The sequence below is a fragment of the Epinephelus lanceolatus genome, chromosome 5 (genome assembly GCF_041903045.1).
Source record: "Epinephelus lanceolatus isolate andai-2023 chromosome 5, ASM4190304v1, whole genome shotgun sequence".
NCBI lineage: Eukaryota > Metazoa > Chordata > Actinopteri > Perciformes > Serranidae > Epinephelus > Epinephelus lanceolatus.
Genome location: NC_135738.1, coordinates 2115124 through 2133497, shown reverse-complemented (window position 1 = coordinate 2133497; position 18374 = coordinate 2115124). Strand labels below are relative to the sequence as shown.

At 41.2% G+C, this 18374-nt stretch overlaps 1 protein-coding gene across 6 annotated transcripts in view; it reads left to right on the top strand.

Annotated features, from left to right (window-relative positions):
- Positions 1–18374, top strand: part of cadps2 (Ca++-dependent secretion activator 2) — a 348398-nt gene that overhangs the window by 286564 nt on the left and 43460 nt on the right. For 2 of the 6 annotated variants that reach the window (XM_033634620.2, XM_078167596.1), the window contains exons 21-24: positions 2897–2926; positions 9473–9628; positions 10098–10245; positions 16446–16460. In XM_033634620.2, the coding sequence (XP_033490511.2) occupies positions 2897–2926; positions 9473–9628; positions 10098–10245; positions 16446–16460 (349 nt within the window). The remainder of the gene's footprint in view (positions 1–2896; positions 2927–9472; positions 9629–10097; positions 10246–16445; positions 16461–18374) is intronic. The other 4 variants (XM_033634622.2, XM_033634621.2, XM_078167597.1 and 1 more) reach the window with 3 other exon arrangements.

The following is an 18374-nucleotide window of genomic DNA, read 5'->3' as shown; positions in this document are numbered from 1 at the left end:
CTCACGTGGTTCAGCTCTGTCAACTCTCTCCATAAAAAATGGTCTGAAAACATGTTTTTCTGTCATTTGACAATCTGGAACAATGGATTCACAATAATAGATGAGCAAAGTTTAATTTTTAATTGTTTAATTAACTTTATATGATTATTAAGTAATAGATAAGAGTTAAAATGTCAACGTTGCCTTGAAGCATCATCTGACATTCATGGAATCCTGCCATGACAGTTTATAGCATTGTGTACCTGTGTATCTGACCGGCGTTCAAGCGTCTTTTTGGACGCACGTTTTTGTAGACACTTCTTTTTAGACGCACGTTTTTGTAGACACTTCTTTTTAGACACGCGTAGACGCTGAAAAGTTAAAATATTTTCAACTTTTTGAGCATCAGACGCCAGTAGCACCCCGGTTGCGCACATACCCCCGCTCCACAGGCGCTCCTTGCTCGTTTTTTTGTCTAGCACGCATTGAATAAGCGCTTCCAGTGTTTCAAGCGTCTTTGAAGCATCCGTGTTTCTGCATCTCATTTCTGTGTGATCGCCCCCTAACAATGCACTTTATGAGTCCTGTCTGCAGAGCAGACTGTATACTAATATTTTACACACATATTTAATAATAATAATAATAATGATAATAATACATTTTATTTCTGGGCGCCTTTCATGACACTCAAGGTCGCCTTACAGTGTAAAACACAAAGTACAAGATAATTAAACATTTTACAACAAACAAACAAATATCAGTTTCAACAACAAACAAAACAAACATAAACAAAACATCTACCCACTCAAAGACAGAAGCAGAGCCTGAACAGGTGAGTTTTCAGCCTGGATTTAAAGTGTGGTAGTGAATAGAAGAGGAGGACGTGAGGGTGCGAGCAGGTATGGTGATAGGTAGGAGGTCAGAGAGGTACGGAGGGGCGAGGTTGTGGATGGCCTTATAGCTCAGAAGTATAATCTTATAGTGGATGCGGTAGGTATTTCTTCCATTTATAGAATGAATGCATTATGATTGTATGATTCTTCAAAGAAGAAGAGGGTCAAATTAGCCCCCAAGGTTATGTTAGTGAGGATGAATCTGAATTTAGAAGTTTGGAAGACAACAAGCTGCAAACAACAAATAGTGGCGACATATAGTCAGGAAAGACGAGCAGCAGGACATTTACACGTAAAACAAATAATCAAACACTAAAATATAATTCACTGTCTTGTTTTAAAGCCTCAGTGTGTAAAAATGGTGAGTAACAGTGACATCAGAGGTCAAATTCTAGATTGCAGCGCTCACTCGCTCACCCCTCCCGTCGGGTAAGTGACGGTGGCCTCGTAGGACAAAAAGCCTTACGCAGACAGCAGAATTTTTTGAGTTTTTCAGGAGTATCTAGCAACGAGGTGAATATTTATTTAGGAATCTAAACCATGTTACGATATGTTATAGCTTACCAGTGAGATATAGGTTATCTGTGAGATATATGTTAGGAGTGTTTTATTTCTAATTTGTTTTGGTAACACGAGCAAACATTAGCACAGTAACGCTAAAATAACACGTTTTATGTGATAGTCATGGCACAGTGCGGCAAATATAGGTTGGTACGATTATAATATATGCGCTTCCAGAGTGTTCTTCCACAGGAGTTTTTTCCACCTGGAATAAGCAACGCCGATATTCACTCGCGTTTTGTCCCGTCCTCGCTTATCTGATCTTTTTCTTTTATTTGGTGGCGTGGTTTCCCTCTTACGAGGCAAAACGTGTGTGCTCCTCCATTTAAAGTGCGACAGAATCATAAAAGTACAAATCAGGTTCACGCAGAAGCGGCCCGGAATTGATCTTCATCCAGTGACGGCAAGTTCTAGGTAAATGAGGAAGGCGAAGTGCGTATATCCCTTTCAGCTACTGTATTCAAATATGGTGACACAAGAGGGCAGCCTCCAGCAGACTGGCATGGCATGAATTAAAGGTTAAAACGTAAAGGTTTAAAAACATAAAAAAGTATGGGTGTTATCTAAAATTTTATTAAAATTTATAACAATAATCGTGTTTTTTTTGTTGTTGTTTTTTCATTTCTTATCATTATGGTGTGATTTTGCTTCAAGGTAACGTACTCAAAAGATACATGTATTTTTGAAATTTCTTCAAATAATGTAAACTTGGTTTATGAGTAAAAACATTACTTTTTTTTTTTTTACCAGCTGGCACCATGATGCGTAACATATCTTTAGTTACCTAATATTAGCAAAATGCTTGAATTTAATGTTTCAAGTCCTGCAGGGTTCAGTCAGCTTTGTATACAGATGTGAATCAAAATTAAAGTGGACAAGAAAGTGTGAAGATGAGACGTGGATCAGGTCAGGTCAGGTCTTTGGGTTTCTGGAGGTCAGGTTTGGGTGAAGCCCTCTAGTCAGGACTGTCCTCCGTCTGTCCTGAATGCTCAGCAGTCACGTCGTCGCTCTGATTCTGTTCATCCGCCTGCATGTTTGTCAAAGAGTCCACATCACTAATATGAATTATTATATCAAGAAACTTTTTTCACTCCCCCACATGAGGCTGCTGAAGTTTTTAACATTTTACTTTACTTAGTAGTTTATAGAAATCCAGCAAAACTTTACCATGCCATTCATCCCTGGTTTCTGAGAGATAGCTGAAGAGCATGCAGCATTATTCTCGTCTGTATGAGCCAGGCTCAGCGTTAGAGCGGGAGGTTTGTGGTTTCAATTTGTTTCTGTGACACTGTGGCTCTTTTGTCAGCGGGGTGCCGCCTGCATGCGATTGTTCCTCAGAGACTCGTTGGTAGAGATTTTGTGCTGAGCAGTGTGTCACGAGTCCTTGTGCTGTGCAGTGTTCGTGTCACAATGTGAAGAATATCATTGTAATAATAACACAACACCTCAATTTTCTATTGCAGCTTGCAAGGCATAAATCTACCTGACATCTTGTAAGTTGAAAAATGGTTTGCTTTGTTCATTAAACCCCACCTGCTCCATTTCTTCTCCAACATGTCCCTCTGCATCCAAACACAGGAAACAAAAAGAAACTCATCATGACTGTCCTTCACTTTTTACTGTTTTACAACGTTTTATACTCTCTGACCCTCCATGTTTTAAGCTAGTATCAATTTTGAGTTTGTCAGTGCACAGCAGGACGAAAGGAATGTTAAAGGTTCTGTTTACGACATTCAGAGCATTAATATAGCAGGAAACAACTTGCTCTGTAAAGATACAGAGGACGAGTGGCGTCCTGAGCAGAAACTGAAGTCACGCTGCCTCTCTGTGTTTAAAACACTGAGCTTCTCTGTTCATTGTGGTGGTAGGTGGTCCAGTGGTGCATGCTTATGTTTGTATCCCACTGGATAGCCAGTCGCTGCTGCTCTGCACACGTTCAGCAGTTACTGTTGATAACACCGACCCAAGGCGCTGTCATTCAAGCATTATCTCCACCCTTCATTCCCACCCAATGTTAACTGCGTTAGCTCTGTCAGCAGTGTTGCTATTTTTAAGCAGAATTTTTCCTTCTGTGTTGAATCTACGCCACACCTGCAATGTAAGCTCTGTGTCGAGGTAGAGCCCACGCCCGAGCCTGACATGCACCTCCCCAGAAATGTAACTACATGTTGTGGAGACGCAGACCCCATTTTTATTTCTGTAAGCTGAAACCATTTCCCTCAGTGGAAACAAAGCTTTTATTTACTTTAATTTCACAGATAAGAAACAATAAATTGTGAAGACAATAAAGCCTCCACACACTGTGTGTGAATTATCTTGGCTGAAATATGAGCAGAGGAAATCTCTGCTAGCTGCTAGGCTAATTTATACAATGTAAAATGCCATAGGCTGGCGATAATAATGTTAGCATGTTGTATTTGTTTGGAAAACGTGTTTAGTATAAGACAGTTGTTTTGTCAGTGAACCTTGTGAGCTGTAATGGAGCTGAATTATGTAACGTTACCTTTGTTACATGTTGCTGTTGTCCCTGGCTTCATATGAGTAGAGGAAAAGTCCACTAACCGCTAAGCTAATTTATACAATGTAAAATGCCATAGGCTGGCGCTAATAATGTTAGCATGTTGTATTTGTGGGGAAAATGTGTCCAGATAAAGACAAGTGTTTGTCTGTGAATGCTGCGAGTTATAGTGAAGCTGATTTGTGTTTGAAACTGTCTCTATTAAGCCATGTTTAATGTGTGTTTACTGTGTGTTTAATGTGTGTTTAATCTATGTTTAATGTGTGTTTAATGTGTGTTTTGATTCAACTCAACTCTACAGCACTTCACACATTACGTTTACACTACAATAGATTTGTGGTCAAGTGGTATGAGAGATTGGAACCCAATGCAATTTGGTGGTTGTTTACACTTTTGTTTAGAGCTGTTTACTTGTGAGCAGGGGCCTGTATCACGAAGCAGGATTAATGTCGTAGCGAGGTAACTTCAGGGTTAACTCTGGGTTTTCGGTCTCACGAAGCCGGTTCAGTTCTTATCGGGGTAGATCACCATGGTAACTTACTCTGAACGGCTATCCTGCTCCGGAGCAGGGTAAGTTCAGGGTTGAATCTGATCCTATAAAAAGCACCACCCACTGGCCAATCAGCTGTTGGGAAAAAAATGACTCCGCTGACAGAAATGCAGCCCAGTCATGACGGGAAGTTTAATTCATTTGATTGATTTTGATTTGAAAGTTTATTTTGAACATTTAAAAAGAAAAGAAAGCAACAACAACAGACAATGAAAAGATTGTTCAAAAAGGAGTGGAAAGAAGTGGAACTTTCATCCCACCCCTTCATAAGAAAGAAAATGATCATTTGCAGACACTTAATAGCACCATTAATTAGTGCCAACATTTTGTTTTGTTGGAGGAAATGATCCCTGGTAAAGATAATGGGCCTAATTGACAGCTTTGCTGCTGGAAATGTGGAAAGTAGCCTATCATGTCTACACTTCATGGTGTTTGAGGGATTTTCCTTTTTGTTTTTTAAAGAGGGACACTAGCTATATTTTTGTGCAGCTGTTAATTTCTAACACAGCTCAATATCAGGATGATTTTATTCAGACTATCAATTTGGTGTTGATATGATTTAATTGTGGCGTCAGCTTTAAGCTTTATTGTAGCATATATAACGTTATGACAAAGAAGACCAATTTATCAGACGCAATGATGTTAGACGATAATTGTAATACACGCAATTCATCTGCGCAGCATTGATTTCATGGGATTCAAGGGTGTGATCAGTGTCAGATGTACAGGTACAGGTACTGTAGCTACTTGAACCAGTGATGAGTCATTTAACCTGCACATCATTTTATTTGCTGCCTTGTTTGGTCTTGATTTTTCCCTCTCTCCTCCTCTATTTCTTCTTTCCTCACCCGTTTCTTTTTCTTCTCTATTATGTGATTTCATTGATGTTTTGACAGGGGAATTTCTTTGATAAGCTTTTAGTGGCTTCTAAGCTCTCTGGCACTTTTCTTTTTTTAATCTTGTAAATGTTATATTGTCGGTTTTTAACATTATGTGCAAATAAACTAATCTAAACTAAAACTAAACATTATTCATCCCGTTATTCGTTTCCACGCATGTTTCCTCCTCCTGCAGCTGCCACGGTGTTGGCCTTTTCTCTAATGTTGCTTTTCTCCTCCTCATATTTTAGTAGAATTAATCTCTGATCCTCACGAGAAATACTTTTTTTCCCCCTCACATACGGCGCTCTGTGAGGAAGCTCAGTGACGCTGCGCTTCTCTCATGATTGTGATTGGTCCGCTGCGTGCGTGTTCACGGCTCTTGATAAAGCAACCCTGGGTTGAGTTACCGAGTTGATATCCAGCGTCGTGATACTGATTATCCTGATTGCCATTGTTAGGGTTAGTCAACCCAGGATAGGTCTGGGTAACCCAGGAAAGGTTGATCTTGCTTCGTGATACAGGCCCCAGATCAGCCAAGACACTGGTTGATACCAAACGGCAACCTCCGGGGCTAAATAGTGAGCTAACATGAAAGTGCCAAAGCTGCAGTTCTTCTAATGGCCACTTGACGCTGGCTCCAAAAGCGAGTCACTCCCCAAAGACCCCCATGTTAAAATGTCCAGCTTTACAGCAGAAATAAACTTGTTTACAGCCTGGTACAAAAAACAGTCATAGTCTCTTTAGCTAATTTACACATCCATGACAACTGCTAATAATTAAAAGCAGGCCACTTTGAGTGACTGGCTGTCTGCTGATAGTGTCCTCGGCTCCAAAACCAAGCTGGTGATGGCCACAGTACCAAACTCAAGGCTTTAAAATGGGAGTCCATGAAACAATGGGTGACATTATGGTAGCTATGTCATTGTTCACAGCCTATGGTTAATACCAGCTGTAAACAGGCGCAGAAAAATGCTCTGAATGTCGCGTGTAACTCCTTTAATGTTCATGAAGCCTTTTTATGAGACACTTATTTGTTTCATTAACAGTTGGTTGCAAATTTATGAATTCAATTTTACACTGAAGCAGCTTAAGATCTGCTCTTAGTGTAACTTAAGCAGGATTTAAAGTTTAAAATTACAATGACTTTACAAATGTGTGGTATATATATTCCTAAAAGAGATTAAATAGCACAATAAAACAAAGTTTCTAAGATCACTATGATCGAGAAGAGATTGATTTTCTTGAGACCACAAGTCAACAAAGGAATAAAAAAAACCTTCACTTTTGTTAAACACGTATGTTTGTGTTTATCGGATTTTTGGGTTATAGGAAAGGAAGGGTTCTTAAACTTTTACTTTGAGGGATCTTTATCTTTATAAATGGCAGCTCACACAAGGATTATGTCATGCCTGGCTTTCCCTGAATCACACAACCCCATTGTCAAGACTCCAGTACCCACATTCCTCTGCTCATCAGGACAAAAATTAATAGTAATATTGAAAGTAATATTAATAAGTAACAAATAACAATCAAAAAGCAAGGGAAACCAATTTTGTTTTGTGTTTTTGTGGAGCAGTTTATACTCAAACAGAGGAGGTTCAGTGAAACTGGATGATGACACACAGGACAATAGCCTTCTTGATTTTAGACTCTCCGGCTTCCCGTTCTCTCAAAAGTCAGTACCATCCAGATGGGTTGTTGTTGGTCAACAAGCCGTGTGCCACAAAACATAAACATCTTTGAGCAGATTTATTTCACCCACATACAAATCCCTTGATCACAGCAAGTTCTTTGAAAGAAAGTGATTCTTTTGCACAGTTTCGGCACTTGATGCGAATGGGCCTAAAGATGGGCAACATGCATAGAAAGAAATCCATAAAATTCAAGCCGTTAATACCAAACAAAAGACATGTTATGCAGTTTAAGTCAGACATGTTATTTGCTGCTCCTCTCTGTTTTGTATCATTGGAAGGTTTGGGTACGGACTGTAGATCGAACGAAACAAGACATTTGAAGACCCCTTGAACTCTGTGAAGTCATGATGGAAGTTCAACACTATTTTCTGACATTTTAAAGGCCAAATCATCCGTTGCTTACACCCGGAATGATTGAGAGATTAGTCAGTATGGAAAATAATAAATCAGACGTGTAATCTGGATTCACCTGCGAAACATTTGTATATGTTTTAAATCAGTCTGTGTTTGAGTGAGCGAGTCCTCAGCAGAGCTCGCAGTGTTGGTGGCCATGTTGGGGGCCACCAACGCTCGACCAGGAGGCTGGTCGTGTTTCTTAAAAAGGCTCCTCATTCCGACTCCCCCAGCCTTTCCCACAACACAGACCACACTGTTCCTCTACCTCACTTCACTTGGCCCTCCTCGATCCAATAAAAAAAAGAGAGAAGAAAAAAGAAAAAAAGCTGGCACTTCATTAGCGAGCACAGACGGGCGAGTGGGATCGTCCCGTTCCCCGGGGAGCGGGGCGGAGCGCGCTCTGAGAAGAGCACCACTAATTAGACATGAGGGGGATAGCCACCGAGCGTTTAATTGCACCGCGGACTCAGCCCAAAGTGTTTATTCCTGTGCGCCACTTGTTAAGGTAACAGTCTTTTAAAGGCGAAGTGAGAAAAGTGAGGGAGTGAGTGGCGCTTGTTTTAACCCCCCTTCCCCCCTTCCCCCCGTCACCCTCCTACCCCGTCCTCCATCCTCCCGTGGTTGTCATTCTAGCCGGGCGCTGTACACTTGGATGTCGGTGGTGGCGAGCGTTGCCATGTGTTGCTGTGTAACCTGTGCGCAGGGGAGAAGGCGGGGAGACGTCCATCTGTCTCTGTTTCAGCCTGGTGCTGTGTTTACTGACTGCAGCCACACAGCTCTGGAACAAAACCTGTTGAAGAACCACATCAGAACCTGAATACGCTTGTGTGACTGAGCATGCACCACTAATACCAGTGAAGAGAGGATCAAACCAGTGAATCTACATGTCTGTGCACATTAAATACAAATATTCTGCCTCTCATTTTAGGTCTTAGATTTATTTCCATCCTTTCTTCTCTGGAAATCTCTTTGCTGCAGAGTGATAATCCATCACAGTCCATTGGTTCCTTTCAACTGCAGACTTTTATAATTGTCCCTGCTCACTCCTGTAAACACACCCATGATTCAAGCCTCTGACAGACTGTGAGGTTTCAGCTGTCTTATAAGTTTAGTGCAGCTACACTTTGCGGATCTAATAAACTTGGGTACGACATCAAGTTTGATGTCTGCAGACTGTGTGATGACAGCACCTACTGAATCACAGGCTACGACATACGATGCGATATCTTCCCATACTGACACAGCCCAAAATCGCTCCGTGTATACCGGGCTTTAGACATCAAAACATTGATATAATAGAAAGAAAGAGCTGCCTGTATAGGAGCCACTGGCACCAGAATACAACGAGACATTTGTCCCCCCACTTTCTGTGGCCCAACTGGCTCTACTGTCGTGAACTATGCGGTGCGGCCAGATCAGAGACAGGCGTGCACTGCCAAACACACCTTTGGTAACTCTGTGGTGCTGCTCTCTTTGTGCACCTTTTACGCACTTGGACAGAGAGTGGGATCAGAAAGAAGGCGTTATTATAGGCAGGTGCATTAAAAGCTGTGGCAGTCATATCATTCACTACTTTCACCCTGTTTAATCACACAGCTCTCCCTTTAAGGACTTGCTCACAATTATGGGACCCCTGCAGAGATTTAACTCACACTCTGGGTCATGGGATGGAGATTTTTAAACAGTCTCTATCACATTGTGTTGCTTCACATGACAAACCCATAAAAATTTAGCTTCACAACATAAAAACATACAAATATGTTCACCAAAAAGTTGTTTACAGCAACTTCACACATACAGCAAAACATCAAAGTGTTGACCTTCAGATACACACTTGCTGCACGTTCTGGAAACTTTCCCCCAATGAGAGTTTTCTGAAACAAATGAGCATCATAGAAGATCCCTCGACTGTGCAGGAAAACAAATAGGTGCATGTAAACCTGTGTGTTTTTGTTGTATTTGTGACATTCGGTCAATAACTGTCTCCATCCTCCCCGCAGCAACGGCTCAGCCAGCTCGGAGGATTTGTTCTGGAAGCTGGACGCTCTGCAGATGTTCGTGCTGGACCTCCATTGGCCAGAGCCCGAGTTCGCAAAACATCTGGAGCAGAGGCTCAAACTGATGGCCAGTGACATGATGGAGGCGTGTGTCAAGAGGTCAGACTGAGAGGTCACCACAGCTGGATCAGGACCTCTGGGTTCACATCTGTCTCCATCCTTCTCTCTATGTCTGTTTTTATTGTTGTTTTGCCTGAATACATTTTTAAATACTATGACGATAGAGTACAACCCAGTAAATACACACAACTGTTCCTGCAGTAATTAGCTTCTGAGTTAATGAGCTCTGTAGGCTCGAGTACAAATCTGAGCTAACTGTTTCTAACCTTAAAATGTCAAAGATCAACAAACTCTGAAAACTAACCAGGTTTTCTGGCACCTGTTTTGATGGTCTTTAAGTCCTTGGAATAATTCTTGATTTTCATTTAATTGTGTTTCTCTGGACTTTGTCGTAATGTGACAAAAATATGCCGAAAATTTGTCACAGTTTAAAAGAAAAGACTCTGAATTTCAGCCATTTCTGGGCAACAACAATCATAAAAACCTTTCCATGTGTTTCGACCCACAGAACAAAATATGCATTTGATTCCAAAATGCAGAAAGCGAGTAAGTCAACAGACTTCCGGGTGCCACTGTCTGTCTGCACCATGTTCAACGTGCTGATGGACGCCAAGAAGCAGTGCTCCAAACTCTGTGTGTTGGACACCGGTCAGGAGGTAAGCGGTAAACGGTCACATGACTGATCCCAGGAGTTTATCCCTGTATGTTCCAGTTGGAACTTTATCTGAACCCAAAGAGGAAATGGATCACAACTGTCAGTAGTCACTCACAAACGTCTCCAGCCAGATATTTCAACATCAGATCTGAATGATTTGTCACTGCTGAAAATCTCCATCCCAATCGTTTATCTAAACTCAAATTTAATCCTTTGAACAAGCAACCAAAAATTACTTGTTTTTCTTTCTTAATTCATAATAATGTTGGAGAGATTTTGAATTATTTTATCAAGGCAGATGCTATTTGCACTCAGTTACTTGTAGCTGACAATGCTGTTTGAACCCATTGTGTATACTCCTGGGCGTCTTTGCAACGCCGAATTATGATGTTAAAACGAACAGGTCTTTTCAACTATTCCACAGCCAGATGAAACTTCTCATAGTTAGGATTCTTTCATTGTTCATTGTTCAAGAGGTTTTTAGTGGGAGCTAAATTATTCAGAGGTCTCTTCCTCTCCAAAACAAACAGACCAGCTCATTTAAACCAGTAAACACACTCGTGTAAAATCAGGGTTTCTCCTGCACTGTTTGTCTCATCAAAGATGGGCCACTAGCTCAGCATCTGCTAATTTTTTTTCTCCAATAACTTAAGATCCAGACGTTCAGTAGGTTTTAAGCGAGGGCTGAATTATCCGCAGAGGTCTCTGTCTCTGCAAAACAAACACACAAGGTGATATAAACTGGTAAAAACATTGAATAAAGCAGTTTCACGTTAATAAAATAAGTATTTTTCTGGTGCTGTTTGTCGCAGAGGGGCTGCTAGCTACAGTGCCTAACATGAAATACGACTGACCATATCTAGAGCCAGTGTTTGGTTTGTCCGTTCTGGGCCACTGTAGAAACATAGCAAGCTCCATAGACAAGGACCCGCTCCATATGTAGATATTAACATCTCATTCTAAGGTAACAAAAACACAACAATTCTTATTTTCAGGTGATTATACACTAAAGAAAACACGCTTATTATATTATATTCCCTCTCTGCCCGTATATCCTCCCTCAATCCTCCACACTGGACCTTTAAATTTCCAATTATTGACTTTTCAGCATTGAGACATATAATCTCTCAAAAGATAATTGCAATGCATTTAAGGATAGATTGTTCTCCACCCCTGGTCAACAGAGTCTGTACTTATCTGTGATCGGTGCTGTGAGGGAAAGGGGTGGTGCTGAGGATTGTTCAGTTGGTCAGGAGCCAAGTCTCGTGTCCACGTTCACCAAAACTGAAATGCTCCACATGGATTTACTTCACCTTCATGAGTGCATCCCTTTAATTGCAGAACTGACATGGATTTTGGTCTGAAATCATAAATGCTGGTGTGACTGATGCATTATCTGATCTAGAAATCTGAAACAAGAGGAGAAACTGACGCAACATAAATCATCTCCACGTTGGCAGAATATTTCGTGTTTGTCGAGCCTTGGCTGACTATCAAGCTAAATCACTTAAGACGGATAGATGGTTTGTATTTTTCAGTTTGCACAGCACACCATCAGAGACTCTGAGTCAAAGTGTGTCAGCTTCTGAAAACCCTCAGTCGTCTTTTATTTTCAGCCTCACACTGCGCGGGTCGAGTCAAACTGTCAGATCAGCCACTAAAACGTGACTGTTTCCCTCCAAACATCCAGCAGACGGGCAGTTCAGGTGTATTTGTGTTCACTTGAAACGGACAAACGCTCGACATGAGCTGTTAAATGGATGACCGTGAAGACTGTGTGAGGCAGCGGCCTTGGCGTCGCTGAGAGCGAGCCCCTTTGGCCACAGACAGTCTTGACAGAGAGCTAAGCTCGCTGCTCTCTTGACCTTCAGCTTCCTCTCTTCTCCAGCTTCCAACACGCCGTTCAAAAACACCATTTGTCCATTTATTCCCGCTGACACACACTGCATACCTGCCTGCAGAAGGACACTCTGTATTCCAGCCTCACACACACAAAGAGCATCCACATTCACACTGGTTCTGCTGTTGTATTTACATATTATAACATTTTCAGGATGCAACACAAAGACAGTTTCAGACACAAAAGCAAGAAAATTAAATACAAAGAGGAAATTAAGAAAGTGGGGTATTCCACACAAAGGGTGTCAGCTGGTCCTTTAAATGACTTCATTAAATGGTCTTCATTGTGACGTCTTCATTGCCACAAACATTTGATCTAATTTCGTGTATCCATCTCTTAATTTATTTTTGTCAAAATGAATCACGCTCTTCATGTGAAAGTTCATATTTCTGATGTTACAAATCTTTAAACCTCCCACTGAAGCCAATACTGTCTTTTTACTTTATATTCGTACATAATAATAATAATAATAATAATAATAAATTTTATTTGTAACGCACTTTATATTTAACGAAAAATCTCAAAGTGCTAAAACAGCAAGAAAAGAAAAAATAAGTAAGGTAAAATAAGTTATTTTACCTGTTGGTAAAATATAGATTAACCTACCTCACTCTAATAAAACTTAGCTCTGCACAGGACCACATATTTACTGCTTACCTTTATACTTATCTGCAATGAAAGGTGATTCTTCAAAAATCAGTGGATAACAAGTGGCATGCATGATAGGTAGGTAAATTATCAGCCAATAATGGAACATTTTTATCATTATGCATTATTCTAATCATCAAAATTATAGCCGATAATACGAAGCCAGACTGCTGTCATTGACTTAACAAAGGCAGCGTCTACACACCTGACACAGTCGGTGTCGGTACACATACCTTTAAACTTGGTTTGCGAGCAGAACAACAGCTGCAGCACGCCGTCAGGAGGGCAACACATGTCATGCTGTGGACGTCTTTCACAGCTCCAGAGGAAGACAACAGGACTGCGCCGGGGGTCTGATCTCTGGCGCTCCGACACAGTTTAGACACTGCACTGAAGGACCGTCTCCACAGTGTTAGCATGAGCTAATTAGCAGCAGCAGCTAACATCCAACACCGAGCTTTTAAAAGACTCGACTCTGTTGTTAAACTTATTAATAACCACCAGCTATGTGATGCTGCAGCTAGTGATTATTTGTACGTTGCCTCTCTGGCTGCGTGTGTGTGTGAGACACAGCAACTTGTTGTCTGAGCTGAGTGTTAATGTGTGAGGTGAATCAACAGCACATCACTTTTCTACTTGGTAGCTGTAGCCTAGTCTATCGTGGGACGGTGAGACGGCACCTGGGTGTGTATGTAAAAATGCAGCGTGACGATACAGACGTTTCATACAGCAGACGTAACACAGACCTGCTGATGTTGATGTTCATCAGCAGGTCTGTGTTTGTCTCTGTTAGAAGAGACTCCACTCTGCAGTGCAGTTGATACACTTTACTGATACACCACAGAATTACACTGAGCTTCATCATCTCCCTCTGTCTTATCGTTAACTCTGGATTTAATACTGATTAAAAGTCATTTTACTTTCACATCCTTGTGTTTATCATGTTTATCTATAGGGTGGTGTTATGTGGGGGCGGGGCGTTGAGGGTAGACCTGATGTCGGCAGGTATGAAGAGTCATAAACTACAGGCTGTACACTTCTTTATGAAATACAAAAATGTGAAATTATCGGTTATGAAACTGGTTGGTGAAAAATCCATATTGGTGCATCCATAGTTCAAAATGATATTGGAAAAATCTTGAACGCACTTTCCAAATAGTAGATAAAGTGCCGCCATCTTATAAAAATTATTACTTTTATAAGTTCTTTGGTGCAGTGCTGAAATGATTCACTGATGATGAGTTAGGTGACGTCAAATATATTAACCAGTGTGGACCTTAAACTAATGGCTAAGGAGAAATCTGGACACCGTGGCTGCTCCATCTGAGCACCACTGGGCTAAAACACACAGGTGGTGAATATAGCTCCCACTATATCCCATGACTAACAGTGTCTCCAACTATTTTCCAATAACAGTAGCTAGCACCAGCTACAAAGAATGCTTTAAGTTGCCAGATGACATCATGTGCTCTTTCCCATATCCGTGACATCATCAGACACTTTTATAGTTGTGTCAGTTGACTGCTGGCACTAGAGGTCAAGGAGAGACCCTGCTCCAACATGTATGGGAATATATTACAATATATTTTTTAATATATTTCAGTATTTTCCCTGTTGGTATGAATAAATTGCTAAATTGGTTGACAGAAAGTTGCTAAGAGAGTGTGAGAAGTTGCTAAATCTAGAGAGAAAGTCACCAAGTTGGCAACACTGGTGCCTAAGTTAGGATTGCTAAGTTATGATTGGACAGTCGCTCTTTGGGGGAGGGGTTTAGCGAATGGTTGGTTGTATCAGGGCTTCACAAGCTCATGTGGTCTGCATGATAAAGCCCCAATCTCTGTTGTTCACAGTATCTCCACCGAGGTCTTTTCCTGTTGCTAATGTAATCCATTACATCTTGGTGCACTTACAGTGTTTGCATTTAGGTGCACTGACATCACGAGGAGATTTAAAGATTAAAGCATCCAGAACATTCAGTGATCAGATATTTACAGACCCAACGAAGATGAAGATTGTATAGAGCCAAATTTCCCGAGTAAAGATTCAACATCTTGCATTGAGACATCAGCAAATTGTGTTTTGTGTCCGTCCACTCAAGAGGAACAAACTAGGGATGGGTCACGATTTTCGAATTTCGAATAGTCGTTTTATTTTTGAAAAATCGATCTTTTAATGCGACTATTACTATTCGCTGTCTTATTCCCCCCTTTTATTTGACATGCAATTCAGCTCCTAACCACACGAGGGCAGTATAGGATTGCTACAGCGGCGTGAGATGGGCTACCAGCTAGTTTGATGCTCTTCTATAAACAGGAGAAACATGCAGAGACTACTACAGTCATCAAAAAAAGTTCCGTGTGGAACAACTTCGACAAAATAAACGAAAATGAGGTGCAGTGTAAACTCTGTGAGGCAAAGCTTGCGTATCACAAGTCTACAACAAGTATGCACAGTCATTTGAGAGCGAGGCACACAGGAGGCGGCGAGGGACCGTAACGCCAGGGCCACACCGCCCACGGAAGCACTGCGAATAGCCTCAAAGCACCGAGAAGCAAGGCCAGTTTCTTTTCGGCGCCCATGTTAACCGATTGTGTCATCCACACCAGCGGCGCCGCGCCACGCAGCTCCGTGGCTGGCTCGCGCCCTGCAGTGATCGTTTTGGTGTCTGGTCTGTTTTCTGCACGAGCGGCGAGCCGCGAGCGAATGTGTCAAGTCGGGTGATGGAGAAAACAGCTGGGAGCAGAACCGCTTGTCGACTGGCGTGGAGAAATGCCCGATGTGAACGGATGTGCTCCGGCTCGGGCAAGAATGTCGGTGCGCCGCGCTTCGCAGCACTTCCGCGGGTGGTGTGGCGCTGGCGTAATGATGAATGGATCTCTGTGTGCGTGGCTCCGGGGGGGCGATTATTCGAAAAAATTGTCGAATAGTTGCATGATTTTCGAATAGTGTTTTTGCTTGTGCTGCCCATCCCTAGAACAAATTAATTTCACAAAGTCCTTCTGGGTTTCCAAACACAGCAAACCTCCATTTAATATTGTTGCACGAAATGTTTGATTCAGTTTGTCAGACTGAACTTGACTCGGCCCCAAAAACTCTGTATGAGTAACCTTGATGATTAAAGAGAGAGTCTTTGATTGAAGACGTCTTTTTTCCAAATGCTTCTTTGGAGTTTTCAAAAGGAGAAAAGCTTTTACAACATTCTGCTCGTTTTTACATGTTAAATATTTACAGCTCACAATAGCAGATACATTTGGACCCACAGAGACTAAATATAATGATAATGTTTGATTTTATAACTCAGAGAAGTGTTGCAAATTCTGACAATTACTCTTTCTTGTGCAGTGTCACAAAAAATGTTTGATTCAAGGTCAAAGCTGTGATGGGGATGAAACGAAAAAAAATTGTAAAAACTACAGACAGACATGAGTGGAAAGATTATTGAAGATGTTTCATGAATACATTTAATCTTGACTTGTGTTTCCTTAACTCTCGTAAAAAGTTTTCTTGAAGATTTCAATTTAAACGAATGAGGGAATGTTTTTTAATGTGTTTTAAAATTTGATTGGCTGACGGTGTTTGCCCTCTTTCCCTGTCTCATGTCCTCCCCTGTTCCTCATGTCCATCTGTCCTGCACGTCATTGTTTGAATCCCAGATTGACAAACAATGGGTAAGTCCCTCCATCACCTCTCAGCCTGTTTCTTTCCCTGTCACATTTCTCCACACGACATATAAAGTTTCTTTGTTTTGAAATCTCATTTCACCAGCTCATCAGTTAAACACACGTAAGGAGCCTTCACTGATTGAGACAACATCACACACAGTTTCATTGTAGTTTCCTTTTTTATGTTTAACTGGAGCCTTTTCCAGTGGCAGTGGTGTCCATCTGTGGTCCTGAAAAGGCCGAGCACTGCTTGGTTTCCATCATTCCTACTTCATTTAAATCTGATGAGCTGGTCAGCCAATCAGGAGTTATTCACGTGACAACACTATCACTCCGACCTCATCACATATCAATGTTTGGTCGTGGACTCATGGACGTCCAGGGTACCCTGGGTGCGTTGGTTGTAGATGTTCTGGGTCTTCTTTCAAAATACACTTCTGTTTTCACAGGAAATGTACACTTTGCATACAGTCTCTTTCAAAATAAAAGCACTACGTCAGTAAAACACTGCGAATTGACGTTTTCACACACATAGTTAGGTTCAAGAAAAAAGAACAGGGTTTGGCTTTAGAATCTCGTGAACACAGCTCTCTCGAGTGAAAGTCGATGTTTGTTTTTCACTACTGAGAAATGTAGTTACTCTCGTCACTACTTGTAGTGATGCTGCTGCCCAACACTGCATATTTGGACGTAGCTGTAGAGGAGCGAGGGGTGGATCGGACTCATAAACTGTAGCGACACCTCACAGACAGCCTGCCACTCAAGCAACCCTGCCCTTAAATTTGGGTACTTTTGGGCCTTAATAAAATTTAACGGGTATAGCTAACCTGACGTGCACCTCCCCAGAAATGTAACTACACGTCCCGGCGACGCAGACCTCCTGTCTGTTTTTGTAAATGAAACCATTTCCCTCAGTGGAAACAAAACTTTTATTTGCTTTAATTTCACCGATAAGAAACAATAAATTGTGAAGACAATAAAGCCTCCACAAAAATAGCATTTAAAGTCTTGCGTGTGATTTATCCTGGCTTCATATGAGCAGAGGAAAAGTTTGCTGGCCACTAGGTTAATTTATACCACGTAAAATGCCATAGGCTTGTGCTAATAACGTTAGCATGTTGTATTTGTTTTGAAAACTTGTTTAGTATAAGACAGTTGTTTTGTCAGTGAACCTTGTGAGCTGTAATGGAGCCGAATTTTGTAACGTAACCTTTGTTAAATGTTGCTGTTGTCCCTGGTTTCATATGAGAAGAGGAAATCTCTGCTAGCTGCTAGGCTAATTTATACAATGTAAAATGCAATAGGCTTGTGCTAATAACGTTAGCATGTTGTATTTGTGGGGAAAATGTGTCCAGATAAAGACAAGTGTTTGTCTGTGAATGCTGCGAGTTATAGTGAAGCTGATTTGTGTTCTTGTGTTTGATATTGTCTCTATTAAGCCATGTTTAATGTGTGTTTAATGTGTGTTTAATGTGTGTTTTGAATCAACTAAATTTTACAGTACTTCACCGAAACACCGCTGCCAACTAGTGTTTTGGAGTTGTAACTGCAGAGTGACACAGACACCACAGCACAAGTATAAATGCTGACAATGGTGTAGGCGACGTGCATAGGTTATTCCGTAGGGTTTGCCGCACAAGTATAAATCCTGCTAAAGCCACACTTACAAACGTAGACATTGCTGCTGCAACAGAATCAGAATTGACGTAATTGACATGTAGGTTTTCACAAACAAGGACTTTGCCTTGGTGTTTGGTGCATAACAAGACACGTAGTAAGAGAAAGTCAAAGATAAAAGCCAAACAAAGAGTAAGAAACATGAATAACATCTTAAAAAGACAACAAAAATGACAAAAATATCATTATAAATAATATGCACAAAATACCTGTTGAGGAGCCGAACAGTCTGCAGGAATGTGC